The 20,389-nt window shown below is 40.8% G+C and overlaps 1 protein-coding gene across 1 annotated transcript in view; it reads right to left on the reverse strand.

Moving 5' to 3' along the window:
• Nucleotides 1-20,389, reverse strand: part of peli1b (pellino E3 ubiquitin protein ligase 1b) — a 44,199-nt gene that overhangs the window by 12,514 nt on the left and 11,296 nt on the right. Inside the window, exons 3-4 of the mRNA XM_039783419.1 lie at nucleotides 6,597-6,902; nucleotides 867-996 (exon numbers count right to left, since the gene is read on the reverse strand). Of these exons, the coding sequence (XP_039639353.1) occupies nucleotides 867-996; nucleotides 6,597-6,679 (213 nt within the window). The 5' untranslated portion in view covers nucleotides 6,680-6,902. The remainder of the gene's footprint in view (nucleotides 1-866; nucleotides 997-6,596; nucleotides 6,903-20,389) is intronic.

Below are 20,389 nucleotides of genomic sequence, written 5' to 3' on the forward strand. Positions count from 1 at the left end.
GAGTGGGTGAAGAGTTCAGTTATGTAGTCACTGGCTGGACTTTACACAGCTTCAACATCTTTTCAGTCAGTCAGGACCACCAGGAATTTCGAGACTCTTTAAATCATTGCAGCTAAAACCCTGGCCTCTGTGTGTGTGAAAGAGAATACAAAGGTGTGTGTCCAACCGCCTGTTCATTTAACAGATGTCTGGGCGGCCTTATAACTGACAATGGAAACACACGGACATGTGCTTCCCAGGCTTTTGCTAGAATACACTCAGTTACCTTCCACTGGACCGTTCACATGTTTCTCCTATAAACCTTCAGCGTGTTCCGGTTAAACTCTGTGTAAAATACATTGTTCAAATACCTTTTAAACTTTGACAGAGCCTTGTATCTGCTTATTTTCCCTTTTCTGCTAAGTCAGGGAAGCTTTGCTAAACACTTTCCATTTCCTGTCTTGTTGATGGTGTGTGTGTGTGTGTGTGTGTGTCTGTCTGATACTTTAATATCAGAACAAAAAGCAAACCGAATTTCTAAAAAAGGCTTTGGTGGAGCAGCGAGGCCAAATCCACTGAACTTTGGGTTTCATTTGATGTTGTCAGACAAATAAAAATCATACCCCTACAAAGATGATCCTTTTTTAAGAGAAGGAGAAAAGAATGATATTTTCGAACTCGTGCATAGTTCTTTTCTTCATCATTTTAATGACCACTATAGCCATGAGACTCACTTAAAATCATCACGTAAACTTTCAGTTCAAGAAAAAAGGGACTGAAACTGCTGATGTGTAGGGTTTTGATGACTGCAGTTTTGGGATCCCTGGGATGACTACATGATACTGTACTGCGTGTACTGTACTGTGTGTTTATGTCTGTGTGCTCACCTTGGCTGCCTGTGGAGAGCAGGCGATGTGAACTGTGCTGGGTTTCACCCCGTTTGCCTTCGGTCTCTTACAAAGTGCAAAACGACTCTTACGTCGGCCTCGGTCCCCGTTGGGCAGAGAGCCATTGTACCTGCACAAACACACGTACACAAAAACATAAACACACACACACACACACATACATATACAAAACAATAGGGCATTATTGTCTGAGCAGCTGTATAATACACTGGAAAAACAGTCATTGTGGAAAAAGCTTGAGGCATTTTGGTGCACTCCCTCCATGCCCCTAAGACCATATGCACATGCAAACACACACACACACACACACACACACACACACACACACACACACACACACACACACCTATACTTTCATGCATTTTTTTCTTCCTTCTTCTTTTTTTACAAAAGCACATCATGTCCCCATAAACAACAAAGCCCTCCAAACATAACCCCAGAAAGGCTGAGAAAATAAACACACAAAGAGACTCATTTAGCCCGATACATGGCCGAGGAAAGAAGGATAAACAGAGGCGTTCCCTCCAACAGAATGGAGTCTCTGTGACTCCCGGCTGCACCGTGACTGTGCTGTTGTGTGTGTGTGTGTGTGTGTGTGTGTGTGTTGGGTGTGTGTGTGTGTGTGTGTGTGTGTGTGTGTGTGTGTGTGTGTGTGTGTGTGTGTGTGTGTGTGTGTGTGTGTGTGTGTTGTGGGTGTGTGTGTGTGTGTGTGTGTGTGTGTGTGTGTTGTGTTTGTGTGTGTGTGTGTGTGTGTGTGTGTGTGTGTGGTGTGTGTGTGTGTGTGTGGCGCGTGTGTGTGTGTCTTGCTAAATATCCTAAAGTAAAAAAACATTCAGAAAACATTCGTCATCTCCAGCTACCTTTCAGTATATCAACCGTGTGTTTCTGACTTAAACTGACCCATCTGCAGCTGCATTATAGTAGAAAAGGGGTTCATCCCTCGAAAAAAAAAGGTGCATTGCATTCATAAAAATCAAGATATCTCATTCAACATAGCAGAAGGTACTAGTTGACAACACTAATACAACAACAAAAAAACGATTAACAAAAGCTAAAACAATTCGCGGATATAAGCAATGAAATAAAAAAAAAAAACTGGATGGATGGAGAAAAAAAGTGCTCATTTGCCATAGCAGCCAGTGATTTCAACACTGTAGCTGTACTTTGGGTTTCCATGTATAAATGTATACACATTAGTTGCTGTCAACAGCACGCACACCCAGGTTACACAAGGTTTTGTTCTTCATTGCACACACGTTTTAGATAAGCCATTACCAATGTGACGTGATATTCCTGCTAACCAAACCACATTTATAAACATTACCACATGCATAAACATCGCTCACTACTTTAACATTGTTATGACACCCAGAAGCCACAGGAGTTATGGACTCCTCTAGATTCGCTGATATACTGTAACTATACTCAACTGCAATAAATACAATGTGATAACTCAATGATCAGAGATGAAATTGCTTAGCCATGAATTATTAGATCATTTATTTTTGGGGTCTTGTTCTTTTAAAAAGGTTAAGCCAAACAAAAAAAAATTAAAAAGAACAACATATCTTGACTTTCTGAGCATGTACTATTACCCAGAACGTTTCAAAGCCAACTTTTAATGTATCAAAAGATTTCCACAAAAGCAGGAATCCAGTGGTAAACTTCACAAATACTGGACAACACAGCGACAAAGTAAAAAAAGTAGTAAAAAAGCAGGACTGCAGACGCAGGACTGTGTAATGTCTGAAAACGTTTTCTTTAAACATTATTAAGAAAAAACAAGAGAAAACACTTTGAACACAGCAGAACTAGCCATGCTCTATAGGATCTCAGCCTAGCTGGAAAGTGTCTTTGACCAATCAGGCTCTTAAAAATGTAACCACCCATTGAACTGAGTCCAGTAAAGAAGACACCAAAAGGTTGTAAGGATGCCCAGCCTACAGTGAAATGTTTCTATGAGAGAGCAGATCTTCTGGGATCAAACAACACTGGGAGGGATTATGAGTAACCATGGTGAGAGAACAGAGCCACAGCAACGTTTGAGAGGAGTAACCATGGCAAGAGTGTAACCATGGTGAAGTTTAGCCCGTATCCGGAGAGAGGGCAGGACAGTCTGCTGGAGAAAGCTCAAAGTTTTGCTGGCAGTTCAAACCCAGGTTCCCATGAGTAGCAGTAAAGTGTGAGTGTACATGTATCCAAATATTCTCAAAACGGCCAAAGTTAGGAACAAGTTAGTGTGTGTTAATGCGTGTGTGCATATGCGGGTTGTTCCTACAGTGAGGCAGGAAGGATCAGTGTTAGGAAAAAGTTAGTCTGTGGGTGCAGACACGTACTGTATTCTTTAATATCCACAATTAGCAACACACACGTGTGTGAGTGTGTTCCCTCCAAACACTAGTAAACTAAAACTCGCAGTACAGCAGAAAGCTACCACTGATGCAGTAAGCCTGTAAAAACATTACGACAGGTTGTGTCCGTAATTACGGTCTATGGCTGAGTTACATGTGTTAACATTACAAAGGTTATTAGACTGAAGGCAGAGCCATACAGCGCTTAAAAACATAGGCGTTACAAAGCAAAAAAAACAAAATAGATGTTGAAATTTGTCTTAGTGCCAAACTAAATATATACGTGGTAGGGAGAGAATGTTTCTTTCGGTGTTCTCCATCCCCATATATGCTGTCTTAGAAATGAACAATATTCTGCCGGTGCAACACAGCTGCACTGAAAAGTTGAAAAGCATGGGACACTACACTTCATTGCAGACATGAAAAAATGCCTTTGCATAAACCGGGAAGTGGACACACAACTACTATGTTAATACGGAATTACACACATACACAGATGGACAGAGATGGATTTGAAGGGCCTGCAATGTATCCAGTGACGTCACAGTTGTTTAAAAAGCCACATAGATGTCTAGTATGCCCTCCTGTAAACAGATCGTCCCCAGAGACACCGAGCATTCCTCCGGATTAGGCCATTAGCATCACTGGGCTTCAAACATGGAAATGTTGGACTGGCGTTAGCGAGGAGGCCAGACATAACACTTAGCTATGTGTTGATGGGGTTCTCCATTAGAATTTGCATGTGTGAGCCTGTTCATTGGTCACACAGGAGTCTCAATTAAATCCTCATCCTTGTTTTAGCCTACTGGGAGATCCAAATGGGTGGAGTTCACTACAGCTGAGCCGTTTATTGTAGTTAGCACATTCATGAAAACAAGTAATTTACCGCAATTGTCCTTCATCTAGTAAACCATAACCAACTAAGTAAGTATAATTACTGCCCACAGAAAACAGATTGTATAATGCCAAATCAGTATTAGTAACTGCTTTTTTTATCCTCTGAAACACTGGTTTAGCTCATACACTATTCCAGGGTTAGCCTGGTTTTAGACTTGAGAATTGTTGTCCATATCCATATCATCAGAAAAGGAAATCATCAATCAAAGTGAAAAGGAAATCATTCTATTATTAGGGGCACTCAATGATCACAGTTTTTGGCATTCCTCAAACAAAATATGATGTGAAGCTAGATGGCCTTATTGTACAAACCTGTGACATGACTCTTTTAACTGTTCACCCACCATTCTAGTTTCTGTACTGTGAGTAGTCTACTCCCTACCAGTCATGCCTCTATAGGAGGCAGTGATTCAACCTAAATCAAGTGTCAATTTAGGATGTGACTGAGTAGAAAGCATTTTTCTTGCAGTTTCTGTGTTTCCAATAATTTGCAAAATTGGAATTAAACTTAAGCAGGTTGTCCTACCACAGAGTGTCACAATGATGAACTGGACTGCATTTTTATATAGCGCCGTTTTATTACCTTACCGGACAAAGCACTTTACAAATTGCATCTTATTCACCCATTTCACACACATTCATACGCCAATGGTGGCGGAGCTGCCATGCAAGGCACTGCAACTTGGGGTTCAGTGTCATTGTTCAAGGACACTTTGACATGCGGACAGGAGGAGCCGGGGATCGAACCGACAACCTTGTGTTCTACCTCATGAGCCACAGCCACCACAGATGATGATGACCACAATGACGGATACACTTCCCTGGATGGAGCATGATACTAATGTCAGCATTAGGGGCTCAACTCCCACTGAAGCCACACACAAAATGCACTGTAATGCGTATTAAAGTGTTCACTACACTTACAGCAGCCGTACTTGCAGCAGAGTGTGTGACTACTCATGTCATCCAGCAAAATGGGACCCTTTAAAAAGCATGGCCTGACCTCGAATGAAAAAAATAGGAGTGGAAAAAGCAGAGCAAAACGGAAAACTGGAGTTCTCCCTTGTAAAGGCATGGAACTGTGTTTACTGCTTAGTGCTGCACACTGCTTTTTTCACTAGGGAAAATTTCCACGGTCATCTCCCTGACAATACCGCTCCAGCACAACCCAGAACAACAAATTGTGAGTCAGCTGTGAGACATGAAAAATGTGTGTGTGTGTGTGTGTGTGTGTGTGTGTGTGTGTGTGTGTGTGTGTGTGTGTGTGTATATGTGTGTCAGTGTTGTACGTGCACAAGAAAGTGTGCGTAAGGAGTTCTTTCCGACATCTGCATTCCTCTGTGGAGTGGGCTGGGACGAGGGGTGGAGTGGAATAGCCCTTTGGGGAATAAACAGGAGACAGACAGATAAAGGAAGTCCTTCACTGTCAGTTGTTATTGGAGAAAGTGTGTGTGTGTGTGTGTGTGTGTGTGTGTGTGTGTGTGTGTGTGTGTGTGTGTGTGTGTGTGTGTGTGTGTGTGTGTGTGTGTGTGTGTGTGTGTGTGTGTGTTTATATGTCTTCTATGCTGATGCAGGGTAGGGTGGAAGGTTTTTCCTACAGCTGAGTATGTGGACTTGAGTCAAACCAAATCTCTGAAGGAAAAGATTTTGCATGCCCGTGGCCATAATTGATCTCATTTATTATATACTAAATTATAACCCTTCAACAATCCTATCTTTGTGTTCTCCCAGTGCATGACCCCATGCAACTGGACATAAATATCACAATTGTTTATGTTGTTTGCTGGAAAGGCATTTCTGGTTAATCTCCTGGATCACTGCATGTCTTCACATATTGTGCTGCTGTGTTCTTGTAAAGAAGCATAAATTGTGTTTGCATTTAATGATTTTTTTTACCCAAATACATCGCGTGTATATTTGAGGTCTAACAAATGTGCCAAATCACCATTTCATTCCCCCCAAAAAATGTTGAAAGCCAATTTTTGAATATTTTAAAATCATAGATTGTTTACATCCATGCCCATGATCCAGCCAAGCAGTCTTCCTTCCTGTTTATGTTGACACATTGCTTCACTTCCTCTATGGTGTGATTCTTGGTTTAATACAGTTCGATTAAGAGGTCAAAAACTTTTGTTTGTGGTTTGTGGCGAGGAGGTGAATTTGTTTTCAAAAACGCCTGATTGGACTGAGATAAAACAGCTATCAACTGCCACCAACACAACTAACCATTATCAGCCATGAGTCACAGATCCAACAATGACCAAAACAGTCAAACATGACCAATACACACAGGCGACATTCAAGCTACACAACAGAGTAACTACAGTTCTGACCCTTGCACTTCTTAACTTGTACTACTTGTACGTTTTTCAAATACACCCATTTAGGATAGGACATCAGGATACATTCACAGGTGTGTTTTGGATGTAAAGATGAGTATCTGTAATGTATTGTTGCTTACCCCAGCACAATGAGCTCTCCATACTTCACTGGCACTTTGGTGGAGGCGGTGGTGGAGATGTTTTCCTGCTCCGGGAAGTACATTGGGCACGGCTGATTGAGGTTTGGAGGAGGAGGGGAGGCAAGATTGGTGAGATCCAACAGGGTGAGGGACACAGGAAGGGAAAAGGAGGGGAAGGGAGAGGGGAAGTGCTGATCGAATGGAGCAAGGGGAAAGGAGGAGAAGGAAGGGTCAGGGTCAGCTGAGCCTCAGCTCCACCCTCTCATGCTTCATGTGTCCGTCTCTCGCAGCACCACTCGTCCTGCCCTGTACAGTGACAAAGAAAGGATTAACACTAAGATTAGAGAGTTTACTCAAGATGGCCTGAGTGGAGGAAGCATTATTCAAATGCAATTTCTATCTTAAAATTCTATGTGTTTTCAACATTTATAATTGCACAGCTTTGTTGAATACTCAATTCTGATCGGTCAATAACGGCATCTGTTATTTCGGAATAACAGACCATCGCATTGGACACAGATCTGATCATAGACTCCAGAGGACCATTTTAAAATAATTATTTAGTGTCAAAGTAGCTGTGTAATACGTAAGTGGGATAGTGTAGAGTGAGCGGGTTATTTTTGCGAATTAAACCCATTCAGGTTGATTCAAGACCCCTCCGCTAGTAGATTGCTTTGTATCATTAAATTAATGTCATAATTTTACCATTTACCTCACGATTGTCATGGCGAAAGACAAAACGATTGTCACCGTGATAACTTTCCAGAGATGTAAAATCCTGTCTCATAGTATTTTAAGCTTTCAAACTCGTGGATCTGTTACACAAGACAGACTTTCTGGATCGCACGACAGGTCTCCATTAATGCAACCAACCCCTTGCATTTTCTGGGCTGTTTGGGTGGGAAGTACTAATTACTACTACTACTGGTTAGTCAGGGGGCTTGCATGGGGAGGGATGGGACCTACAGGACATCATGAACCCCCCTCGCACTATAGTGTCCAAGTGAAGGTCCTCACTGACCACTGTATAAAGGGTAATTTCAAATAGTGATAATAGAAAACGAGGAAAACAAAACTATCCATTTAAGCCCTACACAGCCTCATTTTAGAGCAACTTTAAATGGCTGAAATTGCTCAATAGTTACAAATGCTAAATACACACATCCAAAGATTTTATTGCAAAGTTTTAAAATAAAAAGACCTTCATCAAAGCATCAGGGACATGACTAAGGTCGGGAATACATGTGGCTTGTTGTTCTTGCTGAGTGAGGTGGGTGTCTGTAAATGCTGACTTCAGAGAATGACTCAAAAACACAGACTCAGCTTTCTAAATACACAGGAAATCACAGCGAGGAGAAGAGAAAGAAAGCATGTGTGAAAAAAAAAAAAAAGGCATGAGAAAAAGGAGAGGATGGACTTCCTGTTACAATAAGCTAAGGACATCATGGGTTTAAGTTAAACTCATTACCTTTTGTATGTCCCATCGCTTCCTCTCACTTGACGAAAAAATAAAGCAAAACTTAAATGGGCTACGCTATCTTTCAAAACAAGAGCAGAATAGAAACCTCATCTCTTCACATTCAGGCAGTCCTGATATAAGGCAGAATATTTCTCCTGCACTTGTAATGATGAGTAGGGATGGGGGGGCTTTAATCCAAACACTCTCACTGAAGAACAGGAAGGAGGATAGTCCCATTAGACCGAGTGGGAGAAGTTCATACAGAGGCCCTCAAGTATCAGACACAATGTCAGACAGAAGCATTGTTCAGTACTACCTAACATGTATTGAGATACCTGTGTTCAGTGAGAAATTCAAAACAAAGTCTTCTAACATGCCTGATTTAAAGTGTTATTGTACTACCAATCGTACAAACTGTTTCACAGCCTCACACTTGAAGAAATAACACCTTTGAGTTCTACCTCACATCCTGGTATTTCGCTCCCAAAATGTGTTAACAATAGATCTATATTCAGTGTATCACACCACAGAATCAGTATAGCAGGAAATGATCAACAGCTTCATCAGACACAGTGAGAGGGAGAAAAGAGGGTGGAGGTGAAACTGTGGTGGCACAGACAGAAATCACAGCCGAGTTCAACACATTTAAGTTGACATTTTTTGACAGAGTTCAGCAGGTGGTACGAATGGTTGTTAACATTTCCACTTTTTCTGAGGTCAAGGTGGAGGAGGTATGTTTTATCCTGGATGGAGGAGATAAAAGCAAAATGGAGGACCTGGAAAAGTGTGCAGGAAGAAGGGGGAGGGGAAGACTGGTGTGTTTAAACTGCAAAACTGGACATAAGCCTCAGCCCCACCTGCTCCCCTGACAGAAGGGGTTAATCCCACGTACTCACACACACACACACGCAGCATTGTCAGTGCATACTAAAAGACTATGCTCTAAGCTGTGTGCATGTAAAATCATCTGTGTACAATCACATGTGCACACATTCAGTAGTGCCGAGGGAGCTGTTGGCTGACTTGCCAGGAATTGATTTTGACCTATGGATCAAGAAACTGAAGACCACAAGAAAAAAAAAGGTCTGAGTGCAGTACGTCCTCCCGTTATTGAACACATCAGAGTCCAGAGTGCTGAATTATGGGTTTGTCTCAACTCTACTGTTATCAAGAACTTAACAGCAGCAGCCTCTCCAGAGCCCGAGTCCCCCTAATTCGTCAATCACAAACAGTCTTCCTTCTTGTGTGGCTCAAGTACATGAACTCACCCAGCCCAGTCTCCCTGGAAATAAAGTTCATACTCGACCATTATTCGGTATAGCATCGTATATGCAAAGCAGCCAAAAGTATGGTGAACATTAGCCTTTAACATCAGAGACTGAGATTTCCCATGAACTAATCATGAATGATGTTTGTTTTTATATTCAAAGTTACACTAATCAACACTGCAGTAATCAGAAACAATTTTGAATGACAGCTTTAATTTCTTTAATTCAACCTTTGATTCCTCTAATTACTTCACTTAATGCTGAAACAAAATCAAATCATTGATCATTAAACTGGCTGAGGAATTTGCTTAAAATTGGCACTGCTAGTACACACGTTATATGTATGGGTGTGTATATAATTTTTTAAGTGTGTGTGTGTCTGACTAAGCTCCCGGCCTCTGCAACTCTGCATGACACAAAGCTCGGTGTGGCTGCATGCCAACTGCTGCTTAGCTACCGAGACACACAGTCCTACAACAGTGGATCTAGAGCTCAGTGAGACTGACTTTGCAGGCCGAGGTCATGGATTGTAACAGCGTGCTGCTGACAGCAGGAACAGCAACCTCACACTTACAAAAGACCTCGTAAAACTTAACTGCAAGGAGGCACGGATGACACCTGCCATTCCCACTGGCTTCCAACAGAGCACAACACATGACAAGCAAATGTACATGCACACAGGCAGTCAACACATAAATATGTCTTCATGTAACACAGAATCAGGGCAACAGCTGCACTTTTTTCTCATGAATCCATCGCCAGCCGAGACGCAGTGCAACATGTCAAACTGTCCTATTTAGCGTACATATTTGCCAAAGGGCAACACATAACACGGCATGAGAAACAGACCTATAAATCGACCATGTCACACCCAAAGTTAACAGAGATCTCTGCAGGATTTGAGACCGGCACGATGCATTCATGTTCAGTTGAAAGGTGTGTAATGCTTGATGCTGGTAAGTGGTAAGTCAAAGGATAACACTTTCAGGAACAATTTAACCAGAGGCGGTGTTGGCTGGTAGGTCAGAAACCAGAAATGGGTCAGAAGAAACTCTTAACAGGGTGGACAAAGAGGAACTCAAAGGGGGAACTGTATGGTGGTAACTAATCTCCTAAATCAACTATTAGCTACTGTACTGGTTTATGTGACAACAGTTCCCACACCTCCATAATGATGATGATAATGATATATGATACTTTGTGTTACTAGTTTTCCCAGTTTTTGTACCTGCAATTCTTTCAACTCAGTTGCCTCACTGAAATTAAAATAATTAATTTCCAACACAGTCAATGACAAACATTTAAAATGTTAATAACATAAAAGGAAATAAAAGTGAACTCCCATATAAGGTAAGAGTAAAAGAAGTATATTATTTTAAATAATGATTAATCTGCCAATTATTTTCTCAATTAAACGATACATGTTTTTATGTCAGAATATGCCCAGAGCCAAAGATGGCTTATTCCACTTTCTTGTTTTGTCCAACCAACAGTCTTATCCAAGAATATGCAGGTTATTGTCATAGCATATGACATAGAAAAACAGCAGAAAAAGTGAGCTTTTTAAACAATTTAAAAACTGTAGCAAACAAGGACAAACTCTGTGAAAGAAGAATGCCCACATCAGGGACCAGGACAGGTCAGGGTAGAAAAGAAAACCCCAACCTCCAACACAGTGTGACATCTTCATTACTGGAAAGTGGTAATGATATCCCTCTGGTGAAGTGGGTCATCATATCAATAAATAATAACAGATGCCTGGCATAGACTCAAAGAGGAGGAGATGTTTCTGGCTTTCTAGACATGTGGAGTTTAATATGAAGCACACCTGCTAGAGTCACATTTTTAACAAATTGCTTGCTGAAAACAAATCCATCTTGCCTGGGTTTTCTCATATTTATTTTCCTGCAAATTGACCAGCTGTCTCCAGAATGTGTTTAGCAACCTCTCGGTTATATATTTACTTTTTCTGTGTTTTGTCACGGCACTCCAAGAGCTACTGAAATTCTACCTGCTGCGCTAAAAGACGGTATCAATAAAAATGTAGGCTGAAAGAGGATGGTAGTTTTGTTAGCGAAGGTATGGAGGTGTAAAAATGTGAAACCTAAGTTAGGAAAGATGCTGCTCATCTTCCTACTTGTGGCTGCTGTGATCTTTATCAAAACCCTTCATCAAGAAGGTCATCCGATAGCTTTATCGTTCCAGTATTACTGGCTCTCACCACATCCTCAAGCACTCTGAGGCTTTTAGGCGTTTCTCACCTTTCATGTTCACTGTGAGCGGCTTGCGAGCGAGAGGCTCTGAGCTCCCCAGCGGTTCCATGCTGAGCAGCAGAATCACATGTCTTCTTCAAAAGCTTACATAAATTATTTTCCAAAAAAAGAAAGTCTCTCTTCTACCTATCCCTCCTCTTTAGTCTTTTCATCTTTGCATCCCTCATAACAAATGTCTTCCTTCCTTTATCACAAATAGATGGGGGGCATAAACATCTTGGTGTTATGTGTACCCAAAACCAATAGCTCTTTATTGCATCACTGTAGTATAAATGTCGTTTTCCTGTTTTATGCCCAAAGCTCACTTTACAGAGAGGTGATCAGTTCTAGGTAACAGACCCCGATAAAATTACAGAAGTACCAAAGCCTAGTCTGAAACCAAAGAGAAAGAATATTTTCAAAGAACACTGAGTAGTCTGCTGTCAAATGAAAAATGGGCAGAGCGGGACTTAAAATGGACAACTGACATTCTAATGGCACAGCCGAACGCCACCTGTGAGATAATCTAGAACAGACATTTTTTAAATTGTAAGGCGCTTCAGCTTCTCCCCACACATTTCTAAATTTAGTGAGACTTACACTTAACTAAGTTTTGATCTCCAATGTCCTTCGCGAATAAACGTCTATAAATCTGATTTTTTAAATTATATAAAAATGATCAATGAAATCATGTTTTTAGGTCAATTTAAGCCTGATTGCATAACAAAAATAATGCCATAGCAAAATGCAACATTCTTTTTTATCTCCATGGTCATTTTGTAGTTTTTTAGATTCTCTTGCCAGTACAGATGTGTCTTATCTTTTCTTGTCTGCAGATGTGGATTATGTTTTCGTAAATCCCTTAAATTAAAATTGTACCTGCACATGTAATCTTCAACCGTGATTTATAACCAGCATCAAGACAGGACACATATTTTAATATAATTTGCAATGAGAAAAGCCATGTTTCTGATGCGTAAAAAGAAACCCAGCAAGATACCAAATAAAGAAAGTAGATGGTTGGGTAGATGGTAAAGAGGTTAAATGTGAACTACAGAGTAAACAAGACATGGCATGCTCAGCTGATCTATCAAAAGCTTTCTTTGTCAAATTCCCACTCCAGGAAGAACTCCACCCAACTTAACTCTTGTCCTGTTTGGAAAGCAACGTTGAAGTCGTTCAGCTCAGTGGAGGAGAAAAAGCACCTCCATGTGCTTAAACTCATGGCTTCGACGGAAAGAGGTGATTGCTGCCACAGTCAAACTCAAATTGAGCAGCAGTGAAAAGGTCTCTTGGGAGGCATAACTGCAAACTACACCAAAGTACAACAGCACATTTCCGTTCCAACAATATTCAATCCACTGAAATACAAATATAAATTCAATTTGAACTACAATGAAACTATGCATTACAGACATCATATGATGCATTGTTATGTGCATTTATATCCCAAACAAGCAAAAACCGTTTCTGCCGATCAAGAATGTGGAGACCACGGTGGGTTTTTTGGTTAATTTAATAGTCCAATGGATAACTGCTGCTTGTGAAAACGATTGCAGTGTATTTTTTATTTTATTTTTTACATTTCGCACCGATGCAGTGCGTGTTCTGAAATAAAAATAAACATTGCCCTGATGTACACACAGCGTTGTTTAGGTTTTTTTAGTCAGAGAAGCTACGTAGGCAGTGTCATTTTTTTTTTTTTTTGTTCCGTTACCTCCAACCCCCGTTTTGAATCGCCAGATCCACCCCCCCCTCTGCGCTCCAGGACCTCCCACTTTACAAATTAAGCACTGCACACACACTTCTCTCATGTGCATAGGACAACATAGGTATTCTCTTCTCCTTTGATTAGATTTCCTCTCAATATAACAGCCCTGAACCTTTAAATCAGTGAGGGGTGAGGGCATATCCCTCTGCGAGCTGGTTATTTAAACATCATAAAAAAAGGCCTCTGGCCTAGTACTAAACAACCTCAGTTTGAGCTCCGCCATTAACTTAAAGGGTGGACTTCTACAGCATCTACAAACAGCCTAAAGTTTCTCTAATCATCATACAGAGCAAAATAAACAACAACAGTTTGTCTCTGAGAGGAACTCCATGCCAAGGGAGGCAGAGCCACGTCAATACCTCAAATCAGAAACCTCAACTCCCTGTGATAAACACCAGCTGCTTGGTGGGAGAGTCTTCAGTCAGTCCGCCAGTCAGCTCACAGACAGACCACTCGTTCCTCAGCTCAAAATGATACAATTATGAGTGGATAGGACAAATTGCTACCTCTTCACCTTTAAGTACAGCTGACATGATGCTACTTTTGTCCAGGTGAGAGCTCTAAATAAATTGCTAGCTTGTCAGCAACATATTTCGGTAAATCATTTCATATGAACGGTTCTGAAAGTGTGATCAAAAACCCCAGCATCACGTCAAAGTGCTATAAAGCAAGACACTGTACCCCACGGTAGATAAAACTAAAATTTAAAACAAAATCTAAGGGAAATTTGATGCAGGTGGCAGGGTAAAAAAAGAAACATTACAGAATAAAAAAATCCCTGTGGATCTGGACATCAGTCATTAATTTATTGGCTTTTAAAGAAGGAAAGTGCATGAGATGAAAGGCTTCCTACAGTTTCTTTGTCTTCTTTGTCTATGTCTTTGTTGCTTTTCCAAATAGTGAATAAACTTGAGCATTATGCAGCATATCATGCAGGAGGTTTTATAGTTGTTGGAAAAAGGGAAGACTGCTGGGTCTGACCATAAACCTCATCCTTGTACTGTAAATGGTTATTGTCTAAAAAAAAGTATTCAATCTTAACAACACTCAAAAACAAGTCAAAGCATGTGTTAACCATACAAATTAAGTAGTTTGGACATTTCCGTGTAGGTGGCTGTGTGTGTACATCAGTGGGGATTTATTTTGTGAATTGCATCTGTGTGCATATGTGAGCATTTGTGTGGGCGCGAGCAGGTTTCCAGACGCCCTGGGTCTGGTCTCCAGTGTGTAGAGTTGCATGGTCGGGTCAGTGGAGAGGGATTGGGTTTGCACACTGTGAAGATTAGACGCTCGATGACTCGGAAACTGATCCGGGGGGGTCTGACCTGATGCCAGATTTTCCCCTATCTTCCATTCTGTCTCTTATTCTTGCTCAAACTTGTCCGATCGATAAACATGAACAGAAGGCATCGGCATCGCAGAACATGAAAAGAAAGACGGGTAGCATTTTTCCCAGTACTTAGTGTGTAAGCATATGTGCATTTGTCTTGAACAGAGGGGTTCCACTTGGCTTACTCCTGTTGCATTATCAAGTGTCTTGATTAATCCGGTAGTGATCAAGACCTCTACATCACTACTACTCTTATGACTGTACCTGAGGTGTGTAGCAAAGATTTTTACTGGGTTTTATATTTTTATACATAATGCAAATGCACATTCTCTAAGACTATATATATATATATATATACATTAAGTAAATATAGTTCAATGCAGTTTTGTACAGACACATAGAGCACCTGCAAAATGTTGCTGAAATATAGGGGGTGTTTTAAACCCAAAGCAGCCTTCATTCACATCATTGGCTGACCCATGGTGATGATGATGATGGTGTGGAACAAACTAATTATAACTCACTTATTTGCCCTATCTGAAACTTGCAGACTGGCTTCAGAGTCTGGACATCTCCAGATAGCTGTAAGTCTTTTATTATATAAATTATCAGGCCTTCCTGTTGGCTGACCGGATGAAAACACACACTTTGAGACAAAATTTAAAATCTGCCGGTGTTTGGCGAATGGCCAAACACTGGCAAAAAGAGTGTGAGCAGGCTGGAAAGTTAACATGGAATTTCCCGTGGTGTTAATTGGATTTCGTAAAAGGGCTCCAACACCCTTTTTCCTAATTTTCACTGAATGTAAAGATAATAAGTAGTTTGATTCGATGTATGCTGCAATGCAACTCTAACTAGCCCATCATCTTTTCATCTCTCTGTAGCTGGCTGTAGCATATTTTTATTTCTATTTAAACAAAAACTCCAAACTACCATCTCAAAATAAACCCACAATGTGTACTGGTACACATAAAGCATTTCCATCCAGAGGAACGATAAAACCAACAGAGAAAACCACTGCTGATGCGACGTTCTAGAAAATTAATGTAGCACGAATTGAATATCCTGAAGCTCAGCTGGGTGTACACAGACAGATAAGACTGCATTATCAATACAAACCAGAGTGTGAACTCCTGACATGAGTTACTGCTGAGTGGTATCTTAGACAATAGAAAAAATAAAACATTTTAGTGTTTCATGTGTGGTTAATGTTGCTCGGGAAAGGGACCCGACATGGGATAAGCGGACGAAGGATGGATGGATGTGTGTGAGTTTATTCATGGTTTATATTTTCATTTTGATATTTTCCTCAACACATACTGGAGCAAAGACATAGGAACATTTCTGTCTAGCCATAGACATGCCTGTAGCCGGTCTGCTCAAAAGTGATTTAGAGTCAGCGTGTTGATGCACACACCAAGTCCCAATTCCCTACCCACTCACAGGCAGGCACACACCTCTCATGTTCAATGGTCCCTGGAGGTGTTCTCCAGCGTATATGCGTGTGTGTGTGGTCCAATATTTCCACCAAGATGGATGGAAACATACAGTGTGCCAGAATCACATGAGCCCCATGACACATTGTATGAGAGGAAGGAAATAAAAGTGGACACACACACACACACACACACACACACACACACACACACACACACACACACACACACACACACACACACACACACACACACACACACACACACACACACACACACACACACACACACACACACACACACACACACACAGGTTAGAGAATACTTGAGGCAAACAGGTGTGGGTTCAGTGTCACCCCCAGATTTAACTTGAGCCTACTGCGAGATGACCCTAAAACTGCAAAATACAAACTCCTGTGTCGGACAACAGTTAGAAAAACTTTAGACTACACTTGTGGTCAGGTCTACACAACACAGAACTATCCTAAAAACCTATTTAATCAAATGTCTATGTAATCTAAAATAAAATCCTCAATTACTCCTTTGGTCTACTAAATGAAATGTCGGCAAATAGCATTAAATGCTCATCAAAAGTTCCCAGAGCCTATGATGATATTTGTATGTATGTCTTGTTTAGTCCAATCGACAGATTTAACCCTCAAGATATTCAGTTTTCTATCACAGAAAAGTGATAGACGCAACGATTTAGTCAATTAAACGATTAGTCTTCAGACCAAAAATTAAACGGCAACTACTCTGATAATCGATTCATAATTTCTGTTATTTTTCTTAAGGAAAAACACCAAAATGTGACATTTTAAAGACAAAACAATTATTTGCTTAAACAAAAAAATATCAGCAAATTACTTGATGATGAAAATAATACTTAGTTGCAGCCCTAGATTAATCGATTATTACCTTATACACCTCACACTTGGTCTACAGAAAGAAAGGTTTTTAGTGAACTAATCCATAAAGAATGATTTGAAGATAGTAAGTCTAGTCATCATATTTTCTCCCTGTTGCACCTTATGGCTACCTAATTAATTAAAAGGATGATTTGACTGCCACCAAATATATATCCTCACAGGGTGAAGACAATGCACATTAATCAACATTTCTGTAATTGTGCCAGTGTTAGCCAGCCGGCTCATTTTCAACTGCAGTCCTAGTTACCTAGCATGCATGTCTTTATGGATCGGAGGAAACCGGTGCACCCCGAGGAAGCCCACGCAAACACGGGGAGAGCATGCAAACGCCACACAGACAGGCCCTGCCCGGACCGGGGGTCGAACGGTCTGATTTTGTTTTGTTTGTCTGAATCATGAAAGTTGAGCAGCACTCTAATTCGCTCTGCCCGAGAGGGTCTGCCAAATGTGAATAAACCGTAGACTTACTGTGTGATGAACAACCTGCTTACTCAGGATAGAGCACACATGCCTTATAACATGGCAAATAAAAAATGAATTAGCTTTAGCCCATCTGTCTTTTTTATCACCCTTTTTACAGAAACGTATTACAAGACATGCACACTCTGTGGTGTCTGGGCTCTCTGGAGTAACTATTAGCCTACACTAGAGAGCATATAAACTGGTACTCAAAGCAAACCACTTCCCCATGTGCTGTTACCAACACAGTTAGTATACACAGACACAAGGTGGCCAATATTAAGCCATGCTGAGCTACTTTAAAGAGGATCTTCCATAGATGTGACTATGATGGAAAAAAAAAAGGAGTAGTCGGTAACAAGACAGATTAGAATAATCCACTTGGGCTCAATGCCAAACACTTGACCTGAGGAAGCGTTGCCACAACAATACTCACACTCATCAGCTATAAACAGCAAGGCATGAAATATGCGGAGCGGGTCAGGAAAAGGACGTGAACATTAGAAACAAGGTGAGGAATGTAAACCCAAGCTGTGTTGTTGAAAGCAGATGTGAACATAGTGAAGATGGCATCAAAAGCTATTGGGCCTCACGCTTAACAAAACCAACACATGCTGAAATGTGCAGTAAAACGTGCTCTGCTGCTGAAAAGCCAACAATCACACCTCTCTGACCAATTTCAACTATGAAAATCATACGTCAACCAAGGCACGAAAAATACACACTTTTAACTTCAAAGTATGCTAAGTGCACAAGGACCAGATATTTCCTAGTGCATGACAGCACCATTCACACCTACACTATTCACTCCTAAAAAGGAAAACTGGTGTTGGAACCTTTGGGCCAAATTCCTGCTGCTCAAAACAAAATACAAGTTGCTTTGGGGTCTTAAGCCCAGTTCAGACCAAAGATTTGCGACAAGACGAAACCGTTTTAGAACGTTGCTGAGAAAAGTTGCAGCGGTCTGAACCGGCCCGTCTCACCTCGACTCAAACCAGCTGATGGTGGCGCCTGCGACTCAGCTGGTCAAGTCTCCAGAGGCTGGTTTTAGAACATAAGGGACGTCACCTGTTTGAACAGCCAATAGCGAAGTCATCTTGTAAAGTCAGCTACAATACAATTATCCATAATCCATTTTATTTCTGTTACAAACTGTTAACGGAGGCTCAACGTGCGCCAGCAAGCACGTACGGTCGAGCGAGCGAGAGTGTGACTGAAGAGAGGGAGAGCCTAGGACAAAGCCGTGAATCAGATAAATAAAACGTGTTTTCACCGATTCATCACTTGAAATGTAACTGTAGAAAGTATCTCAAGGAATATGTGCAGTTTAGTGTCCAAAATTCCCTGTAACGTAACCCTAACCCTATCCTAACCTTAACCACTCGAGGTCAAATGCCTAACCCCAACCAAATCAACGTTATCCACATTCTCATTTAGACGCAACAAATGAAATATTTAGCTACAAAAAGCCTGGAAGTTAGGATGGAAGTACAAAGAGTCATTGCTATGGAGATGACACACCGTCTCGTCTAGTCGCATTGGTGTGGCAACTGGCAGGTTTCAGAACGCTGCAGACCCACGCGCTGCAAGTAGTTTCAACTCGTCTCATCACGAATCTTTGGTCTGAACTTGGTTTTAGAGACCGGCATCTCCAAGGATCCAGGATGCAGGACCAGTCCCACCAAAACAGGGTCCTCAGTTTGAGCCAGAGGCGCTGGACTTGAGTCCAGGGTCAGCCTATTTGGAGGCTCAAAGGACTAGAATACATGTCAGGGTACTCATTTCACTGTAAAGAGAGGTGAATCTGACTCACAACATATGGGTCAAGTCTTCTTTCCACTGTTGGCTTTACTGCCTAATAAAAGCAGCTTAGGAAGAGAATTAAAAACAGTGGCGGTGGTTCCTGTTTTGTATTTCTTTTTTTGGGATAACTTTTGAAATATGCATGTGAATCAGACTTCCCAAAATCCAACTTAGGCTGCTTGAATTAAAAAAGAAAAGTGGCTGAAACCTCATTTTGTGTGAGTAAAAGGAATGAATTTAACATAAGGCCTCTAATGTAGTGTAGAGGAACACCAACACTGAAAGTCAAATATTCAAATCATCAGTCTGTGACCCATCAGTAAACTGAGATTCTTTAAGTTTTTTTTTTTTATTTAATTTGTTTGACTTTGACTATGACTGTGTCCTGTGTTTTATTCTTTGCCTTTTTATTATTATTTATATTTTTCTGGTTAATCAATTGATCATTTGGTCTGTAAATGTATGTATTACTTTGTTTTGTTGACAAAGAGTCCAAAAGCCAAAGATCCTTCAACTTACTATTATTTAAGACTAAGACAACCAGCAAACATTTAAATTTTAAAAACCACAACCAGTGAATTCTTGGTATTTTTGCCTAATAACTGACTGAAATGATTAACTGGACATTAGAAAAGCCTCTCTCGATAAACTAATAGATCAGTTTCATTTGATAGTCAAGAGTCAAGATTGTTTTTAAAGTATCTGCTATTTTTTCTTGGTAAAATTTTGTTTTATGCTTACAAGCATTCGATGACTGGAACAGAATAGGTGCTGATCTCCAAAGGACTGTGCCACAAAAATATGTGAATAAATGTGTGGACATAAGGCATGATGAACTGCCAAAAAAGGTGAGTAACCATTTCTTTCATAACAGTTTCATCATTAGTGTGTGCTTTAAAATATAAATGGAAAAGTTACTGCAACTGTTTGTTTCTGTGGTGCTTTTAATTTTGTAATGGTTGCTTTATTAAGTTTGCAGGGCAGAGCTGCTGTCTGTGTTTTGTCAGAGCAGCCTACTGGTTTTTCCTGTAAGCGACGCTGGGAGGAGGCAAACTGAAGACAGAAGGTAGGGAAAGAAATAGGAGG

Source organism: Perca fluviatilis, chromosome 19 (assembly GCF_010015445.1).
Source record: "Perca fluviatilis chromosome 19, GENO_Pfluv_1.0, whole genome shotgun sequence".
In the NCBI taxonomy this organism is placed as follows: Eukaryota; Metazoa; Chordata; class Actinopteri; order Perciformes; family Percidae; genus Perca; species Perca fluviatilis.